The sequence below is a fragment of the Aptenodytes patagonicus genome, chromosome 2, assembly GCF_965638725.1.
Source record: "Aptenodytes patagonicus chromosome 2, bAptPat1.pri.cur, whole genome shotgun sequence".
NCBI lineage: Eukaryota > Metazoa > Chordata > Aves > Sphenisciformes > Spheniscidae > Aptenodytes > Aptenodytes patagonicus.
The window spans coordinates 131,362,432-131,371,993 of record NC_134950.1 but is presented as its reverse complement, the minus strand read 5'-3'; the positions used below and the strand labels follow the sequence as shown (position 1 = coordinate 131,371,993).

At 39.6% G+C, this 9,562-nt stretch overlaps 1 protein-coding gene across 5 annotated transcripts in view; it reads right to left on the bottom strand.

The window, feature by feature from the left end:
- Positions 1 to 543: 543 nt before the first annotated feature.
- The window catches only part of SATB1 (SATB homeobox 1), a 93,497-nt gene continuing 84,478 nt past the window's right edge, over positions 544 to 9,562 (bottom strand). For 2 of the 5 annotated variants that reach the window (XM_076331215.1, XM_076331214.1), the window contains 3 exons: positions 5,493 to 5,696; positions 4,894 to 4,989; positions 544 to 2,262 (listed from right to left, as the gene is read on the bottom strand). In XM_076331215.1, the coding sequence (XP_076187330.1) occupies positions 1,780 to 2,262; positions 4,894 to 4,989; positions 5,493 to 5,696 (783 nt within the window). In that variant the 3' untranslated portion in view covers positions 544 to 1,779. The remainder of the gene's footprint in view (positions 2,263 to 4,893; positions 4,990 to 5,492; positions 5,697 to 9,562) is intronic. The other 3 variants (XM_076331216.1, XM_076331217.1, XM_076331218.1) reach the window with 3 other exon arrangements.

The following is a 9,562-nucleotide window of genomic DNA, read 5'->3' as shown; positions in this document are numbered from 1 at the left end:
GACATGAGCCTTGCATAAATTTAGAGCTCACCAATTATTATGGTTTTATCAAGAACCTTATTAGTGATCATTAAAAATAATCTTGCTTAGAAGGGGACTGCTATGTGCAAAGCCCATCTTTCCTATTTACTTTGTTACTATTAATGGGTTTTTTTAATGTTTATACATTAGTGCAAGGAATAGTGTTAGCATAATTCTAGTGTAAAATAAAACCAGCTGTATCCATTATAAGTGCATTACTGCCAGGGACTGTAAATATGTTTATGCCTGATAGCCTTTTGACTCAATAATATCCTGCTATCTCTGCTGGGCAGGCAAGTTTTTAAACCAAGAAAAGACAGGTTATGATTTTCATAACCAAACTGTGTTTCTTTTTGAAGTATGTTATCTAAATTCAAATTTTAAGAAGGTCATTAAAAAAATCTGCCTGTGATTTTAAAGGAGAACAATTGAAATGTCATCTTCAAAGTGGTGGCAAGAAGGTACAATGTGCACTAAGAACAAGTTATTCCTCCCAGATACACACATACGCAGACAAACCCTGCCGTATCATACCATACAAACAATTTTAATTGTGTAGTTACAGTCAATAACCACTCCTAGTCAGAACATTTCTGCATAAAGAAAATTGTGATACACTTATAAAAACAGCCAGCTGTAACAAAATAACTGGTGTTTTCATAGCAATAAACTCATAAAAAAGAAATACACCTTTATACAGAAAATTTATACAGCTGTAGCTTTAAAATTGATTGTAAACCAAAGGAAGACACATTGCAAACATCAATTATTTTCACATTAATTGCATAAGTTTCTAAGGTGATCTATTAGTTTTATTTACCTAAGCTTATTTGCATGATAGTAAAAATTGCATACAACAATAAGAGTGAAGCTTATAGTATGAATTGCTTGGATAACATAGAGCACTTTTTATAGGCAACTGTGTAAAGCACATTTTCTCTATTTAAAACTTTTAAGACACTTTGTTTTACTGCCCATCAAAATACATTTATAAATAGAAAAAAAATCAGTATGATAACAAGAGAAGCAATATTACATTTAACGGAAACTTCCAAAAAAATTAATTACAACATGATGCTGCAGGATCTACAAATAAATAATGAGGACTAAACTGTGTTTCACATTTTCTTTTTCATTTTCTTTAAAACCATGTAACAATGAGAATGGAAAAAAAAAATAGTGACCTTTATTTCCAAAAGAAAACAAATCTGAATTACGGCAGTGCCATATAATACAAGGCATTTGTTGGCATATGTTATCTTTAAACTGCATTCCACAGTCTATAGTTCTTTTGTAACATACAATAGAACAAGAGTAACAAACTCTTTTTTATTTTATTTTTTTAAATAAATGTGAGTTTCCAAAGATCAAGTGTGGAGTGCTACAGTAATAATTAAAAAACAAGAACAAAACAGAAACAAAAAACAGTAAATCACAAAAGTTGTAATGCTTGTCTGAAGGCTCCAGAATCAAAATCACTGGTATCATGCTTATTGGGTACACTCACAGTGTATCCAGTGAACACAAATTAATATCAAACAATCCTCAACGCTTCATCTGTTGCTGCGAAGCAGTTTGTAAAACAGAGTAAAACATCTAGTGCAGTCTGCATTATCCTTTTTTCAACTTTTGTGCAAGTTTTGGAAGATTCATTGGCCAAACAATGAATAATAAAGGTTTTTGACAGAACGCAAGATGGAATTTTCATTTCATTAGTAAATACCAGTGGCACTGTTGAAAGAAAATAATACTTTTAGATCAGTCTTTCAATTCAGCATTAATCTCTGTGTTCCCTTCTACCGATAACTCTTCTTCTAGTTTAACTGAAAAAAGCGTGTTTGCATTTTTGTCTTGGATGCTGTCTTCTAAATCCTTGAGCAACTCTTCTTCTTTGTACTCTGCAACATCCACCTCCAAACCAGAATTGTCCTTCAGCTTCCCATGGTGCTTGAGATAATATCGCTGGTTCTGAAAGAACTTGATAATGGTGTACTTGGGCAGGTCAAGCTGAGCGGAGAGAGTCTGGATTGCTTCTTCATCTGGATACAGGCCTACGTCTTGTATGAAACTCTGTAGGATCCCTAGGGCTTCAACAGAAATCTTTGTTCGCGGTCGGGGTTTCTGACGATTTTCATCCTCAGATTCAGCTGGTGATGCTACTGTCGGTTGCCTTGGGGGTAGTCTGGGACCTGGTTGCTGTTGCTGCTGCTGTTGTTGCTGTTGCTGTTGTTGCTGCTGCTGCTGCAAGACAAAGCACAGCATTTTTTTTGTACGTGTATTCTTGCTCATATTTTGTGTTACCAAGAAAATCCGAGGGGGAAATTACAAGCTATAAACAAAGGCTTAGTAAGTTCAAATGACAAAAAGGAAAAAAAAAAAAGAAAAAGGAAAAAAAAAGGCCCGTTATTGCTGAACCAGAATTAAAATATGAGTTAGTAACTCTCTGCATATCTCGCATGTGTCTGTATGTGTGCGAGCAGAGATGAGGGATAAAGGAACGGTGGGATACGGACAGAGAGGTGGAAGGAAAAGACTGGCTTTGTCTGACTGAAAGCGCCGACGATGAGACATCGGTGCAGTTTAGCTGACAAATTTTAATGAACATGCTCCATGAGTCAAGTGCAGACAAGACAAAATGCTAAGTAGGTGACATAGTATAGGATTAACTTGACCAGCTTAGCCAGAACTGTAGCAAGGGCAAAGTGAGAAAAGTGCCAGATGAGGGCAAACGCACAGGAGCTCTGCCAGCAGCAGCAGCTGCTGCCCAAAAACAAGGGCTGCAAATCTCTAGCAATAGCTAGACGAAGGGACTGGGGGGATCAGGGAGAAGGAGAGCATTTTAGCTAAGTGCGGAAATATCCCACTACTGATCTGACCTTAGCATGCACTGAAGTCTCGTCAAACTTGCAAACATTACGAAAGAATGCGTTAGCTGGAAGCGCCTAACGTCATGCTGTCAAACCCAGCCTCGGCAAGGACAAAGAGATCTGGAGGTAGGAAATCTGTATTTCCCCTTCTGGCTCTGACCTCTCTTGCCTGTGGTCTCGGAGAGGGTCTGTCTTGCCTGTGTTCAAGCATCCCAACGTATAAACAGGGAACAAACATATTTACCTGCTTCTGTGTTTGTGCTGGGGATTATTTAGTTAATATTTATAAAGCACTAAGATGCAAAGCTCTAAATAAGTTGCACTATTATTATTAGAAGGGAACATGCTGCATTCCAAAAACTCAGGCAATAAAAATGAGCCAGTATGCACATCAGAAGAATAAGATAAAGCAAATCATGATGTAAATAATTAACAAGAGCTTAAAATGAAGTTTTGCAAGCGTGGATTCAGAAACATTCTTAAAAGGTGAGGCACTGAGCCCTAGGGACAGAAATGTTTTTCTCATCTATCACCGGAGTAGAGTACACTATAAGATCATGTTTAAAATCAAAAGTAAATTTATCAGCTACTGGTTTTGTTGACAATTCTTTTGCTTCACAACACAGGAAGCACTGGTTAGTAAGATATTTTGGATCAGCAAATTTCTTGTCATATGGTACAAACCACCAGTTATTATTAAAAAACAACAGCAGCAAAACAAGCAGTTGCTATCACTAGATTTCATTTCCCTTTGCGAGTCTCCCCTCGAGTATTTTTTGTGTCTCGGTAGTGGTTTCCAAGTTGCAGCTCACTTGCAGCCCCTAAGAAGCACAAAATACTGTACAAATAGTATAAATATTGGAGGAATTATAATTCTGTCCACTTTGCAGTGCCACTCGTGGTTGTGGAGACTTCGCATAGGTCTCAACACATGGTTTGGAAGCCACTGCTTTAAGTGATCTTCTTATTGTAAGATCTGACACAAATGCTAGTGGAATTAGGGCTCTTGCCTCATCCCTGTTCACATCCTTTCATGTTTTATGGTCTGTGAGCAGTCCCATTCAAGGCTTCAATCCCAAAGAGATTCAAGACTACTCCCAGCACATTAAATTCTTACCAGACTGTAGGCTTTGTATATACAGTTTGAAAACTTGTGTCTTAGCTACATATTTATGCATCTACAACAATTACCATGTAGAAGAGCACAGGCAAAACTCAGGCCCAATCTCCCAATCCTTACTCTTACAAGTCATATTAAGAGATTACAATGCAACTGCTTATGTGAATAATATTTGCGAGAGCAAACACACAACTTTTATCAACAAGGCAAGAAAATCTAAGTAAGTGGCATAGTGGTTGAATGTTTATACTGTGCATAAGCTTCTCCTTTTATCCCCTTAAGAAGCGATTTTATTAAAAACAATGTACATTTTCAAACAAGTGCTGTTTTATTACTTAATATAGATCTTTCTCTCTCTTTTTGCTAAATTAAATAGCAAGTTTCCAGGCTTTCACAATTATTTTAGTACTTGATATCCTAAGGGATTGTCTTATTCAGTTTGCTTTATCTTTAATATACACTCGTGTTGTTTCTGGCTGCGAGATAACGCTATCCTTCCCAGCTTTGTAAATATTTTTCTGTATAGGTAATAAAATGATACACTGGGTCTCAGCTGAGGTTGGGAAAGCATGGGGTAATCTCTGCCCTTTAAGAAAGAGCAGTTAAAAGGCTGACCTCAGGTCTTTCATCAGAAGGGATTAAAGAGTCCCCAGCTCAGAGAGACAGCAGTCCACACTGCTGACCTGGGCTACGATATTTAGCAAAACAGCCAGCCACGCTCCCGGTTCGCGATGCCCGTGTGAGCAAACGGTGGGCGCAGCCCCCGGAGGAGGGGGCACCGCTGGGGCTGCCCCGGAGCAGAGGGCGGCTGTTTCCAAGCTGCGTGGCGTGGGTCCTGCATCCCCTCCTCTCTCTCCCTGACACGGTGTCCTTGTGCCAGCTCACCTGCGGAGCAGCACCCAGCCAAGGTCCAGCGGTCAGCAGGCCTGGTAAGAAAGCGCCTCTATGCTCTCCTTTCCCAAGGGTGGTGGGAGAGGGGCTCTGAAGGAAAAACAAACAAACATTGACTCGCCCCAGCCTCGACTGGGGTTAAAGTGGGATGAGGAATCCCCTTCCCTTCACTCCTACCCGGGGCGAGCCGCCGCTGTCGAGGGTTTGAGCTTAGCTTTTGAACAGCAGCACAGCAAGGTCCTCCCGCTTTGCTGGTAAGGCATTTGACAACCGGTGGCAAACGCCTCTGCCTTTCAATCCTGACGCCTGTCTAGCCAGGGACAGCCAGCACGGAGGCTCGCCCTGCCCGGCACGCAGGTGCCTCTGTGCCACCGCGTCCACGCACATTTGCGAAAAACCATTGAACCAAAACAAAAACTGCGCGTGGTCACACGCTCTCCTTTGAACTCTGGTGGCGGATGGCAGCGCGCTCTTATCTCATACCGGGAGACCTGCATTTAGCCTGGCCAGGAGGAAAGAAACACTAATTTCCTTTGCTCCGTTTAAAGCTTTATTTACTTAGCGCTCTGCGGGATTGGCCAAGGTAAACTAACCTGAATCTGTTCTGCTGGCACATGGATAATGTGGGAAGGCCTGTCACCATGGTGATGAACTGCATTGCTTTCTTGTTCATAAATGGCATCACGTTCAGGCTGAGGAAGACTGAGGAACCTTCGGATCATGGAGAGATTCTCCCAGAGGGTCCTGTTCTCTGGTGAGGGATCTTCTTTCCAACGTAACAGCTCACAGAGCCACCCCTTGAAGATAACACCAGCAAAACATTAGTTTTTTCCTCACTTCACGAGGGGCAAAACGAGGGCGAAACGTGTACTTTAGCAGCGCTGCATTCTCTCACACTCTCTCCTGCTAAGAAAGGGCTTTCACTGTATAGGCTGGGCTTAAAGCAAACACCGATACACCAAGAGGCTGCCATGCTATTTCACAGACCCTCACCAACCGCGAGCGTTTTAGAAAGCACCTTCCCCTTGGTCCCGCACCACAGCGCTGCTGTTTGTTTGCTTAGAAACAAACCAGTTGATCCCTTACATGCTCCCCTCTGCAGGACAGAGGTTTCCACTGACGCCAGTATATTCTCTCTGCTGCCTATTTTCTCTTATTCAAGGCTACACCCATCCGAGAGCATCGACACCGTCTTTCAGGAGCCAGTAGATTGTCTGCTGAGCAATTTTTAAAATCCTGGTACTACTACTCAAAACAAGAAAGTACTTCAAATATCTTCCTTGACTGTAGGGCTGCCTAATGTAAATCACAGCAGTAGAGGAGCTCTCTAATGTCCTTTCGAAAGACGGGAATCCTTTGACTAGACGCAGGCAAGTAATATCTTCTTCCTATCTGCTACAAGTAGAGGTGCCTCTGCAGGTGAACTTACTTCTAGTGACAGATGATTATCTGTTTCAGGATTTTTCTCACAGACCCAGAAAAAAACAGTCTCTCAGAGAGTTTTACATACATTATTAGGGCTTGGGGTGGGGAGCAAGATATGCTCAAGCTTCTGGTATACCCTTTATACCATTTCCAGATCACAGGACAGCAAGTTGCCTAAGAGTGTACCTACTCTAATTTAGACGTGGCTTTGGGATACATGCTATGAAGTCGGCTACAGAATCCCCTGCAAGAACCGCAGTGGTTGCTAATTTGCTTCTGAAGGAGACAAACAAGTTCATCTTGAAAATTTAACAACTGTTTTCTTACGTCGTCTTAAAATTTAATTGAGGATTTTTTTCTTAATTGTGCGCTGGTAGTTTTAAAAGAAGAGTGCAAACTCTAGCTAGCACAGTGTGCATCAGCAGCAGTTTTTTGGTATATTAAAATTTGGAAACAAAATATTACATGTATAAAACATGCATACTTCCTTTCTTTTAGCTTCAAGGATCTGTTTTCAAAACTAGGTCCACGCAATTTTATTTCTTAATGCTGTAAGAAAGATAATGTGACATTTTATTGAATCAACAAATAATATAAATGTACAGAAGCTTTTAGATCCTTTTTATATGTACTGGTAGTTGGAAAATGGTTTATCCAGATTAGTTTACTACTAGATACAATAGATACATAGATACAATATAGATATATATTTTCTTGAAGACATTCATATCTTTAGCTAGCAGTTAATAAATGCACTGTAAAAATATTGCCACGATAGGAAGAGGTGAAAGTAAACAAATAATCTTAATGCATTCATACTGTATACGAAAATATTTAGTGAGGTGTGCATAAAAATTTGAAGTATATTCTCTTGGATATAAGTGGAAAACTGAACAAATGACACAGGAGAAAATGCCCCCGAGAAACAGAAATAATCAGAATGACAAATGTTAGAGAGATGGTGATAGCAGAGCTGAGAAAGCAAAAATTTAAATGGGGCCAAAATCCACCAGGTGCTCACTAGGTGTGCTAGGGAGGGAGGGGAGAGGGAGGAGAGCAGCGGCAGCAGAAGGGCCCCCCTTGCACCCCGGGGATGGAGCGCACCCCACTCCTTGACCACGCGCTAAGGGTGGATGCCGAGTATTGCCCGAGGGCTTAGCAAGCAGGGCCAAACGCCTTCATATAGAGCACATAACGTGCAGCCTGTCCCAGCATGATTTTAAAACAGTAGCAAGGGTCTGTGAATTCTCCCTCCCCATCCTAAGGTGCCCTGGGACACATTAGAAGGTTAATGTACGAACTCTCCCTGCCCCTAACAAAATCAACACGTTGCTTGTGGTTCTTTTCCCACCTTGCTTCCACGGGGATACGTGCTGGATTATGCTTGACGGCAACATTAGTTTTCTGCAGCAAGTTAAAAGACGTGCAATCAGAAAATACAGGCAGTTTGTTGGGGATGGAGGGGAGAAGATGATGAAGAGAAACAAATCTAGATTTTTTAATTGAAATGCAGTTATAAAATTTTTAATTAAAAAAAAAAAAACACAGCCTGCCTCGAAGCATAAAAATTGTCCTTTGGTTGTCTGGAGTCTGCACTGCTTCACATTGAAACTGTTGGTCCTCTTTCTAATGGTGGTAAAACAAGAGAGCAGAGCTGACTGTCATGGCAGTTCAGTGAAAGTAAAAAAAAAGACAAGACAACCTGTCCCCTCCCATGACAGCTCTCTAAGGTATACAGACAGACTGGAAAAGAAATTGCACCACGCATTTAGAAGCTGCACATATTTTGTCTGGTGACCATGTGAATCACAGATTTTTTTGGAAAAAAGACAGTAGAAACTCTTTGCAAAAGTCCAGTAGTAAAAATAATTCCTAAGCAATCACATTTTATGATGATTAAACATATTTCACAACAACAGTTTTTGTTAACTAAGAAATTCCTTCTCCCCTTACTGTCTTTTCTGTTTCAGTATTTACTAGATGAGACCTTATTTTTATTAATTACTGACGACTAACATTATATTTCCAGTATTTTTCTATCAACTTTTGCACTGAAATAATACTTCTAATTCCTTATCTGAAAGTGATTTGATGAATTGTAACCTGAAGCATGTCTCTGCTAGCCTTTCAGGGAAGCAGCGATTTTGAGATACTGAAATCAGACGCTTCTGACACGGTACACAGAATAGACTGCTATTCTCCCAAAATGTCTCTTTTCCACTGGGTTCTTCACGTTTTTAAAGAAGTAGACGTACTCTGATGAAACATATGATGGGCAACGTGGAAACAACCAACTGAATTCTTCTAAAATTACAAGGATAGAAACAATTTTTTGGTCTTCATGGTTTATTTCTGGAAATATTTATGAAAGTTGATCTCAGAAATATTCTCAGGAGAGATAGTGAATGGGCAGTTACAGAGGCTATAGGGGTTTACTTTGTTAGGAGACTACAAACTTCATACCAATATGCTTTCTTTCGGTTCAAAGCAAACAAACAAAACCATAATTAGTTCGCTTAGTTTTAGGTTCAGAATTCTGTATCTGACATAAAGGTCATTCATAAAAGTCAACTAAACAAGAATGTATGAAATGTTTTTGTAAATTTTAGGAAAAGTAATCATACAGACTTTTCTAATGGTGAATTTTAAGTTACGTAAAATTTGTAAGTTTTGTTTCCATTTGATCTAAAGAAGTATGAACTGCTGTAGTTAATGCAGTTGAATTGACAAGTGAACCTAACAAGGCTGATTTTTCTCCTCTTACACTCATTTAAGTCTAGAGCAATTTCTGTTTAGTTCAGACCATTTATTCTGAAGGAGGGCTTGGACCACTGTTTTTTCATGTCTTTAAATACAGTTATATAACTACATATAGTTTATAAATAGTTATAACTCAGATTAGATCACAACTGGTTTATACAGCATATATAGTACATCATTAAAAAACCAGCCTTAAAATAATTAAGCCGATATATCTACGCAGCAAGGCAAACCCCCCAAAACTCTGCAATGACATTGGGAACAACCTTGATTTTAAAACAGAGTAAATTTGCCAGGCAACATTACACTGAATATAAAGAGAGTACAAAGCAAAATATAAACATTAGCCACATGTAATTATGTTTGGAGAACTTTCAGGATGTTACTACTTTTCAAACTGACAAAGTTTAATTTGACACCTTCTGTTCTAAAACCTTTGTTTCTATTCAAAATCATGCCTTTAGCTGCTATCAATCAC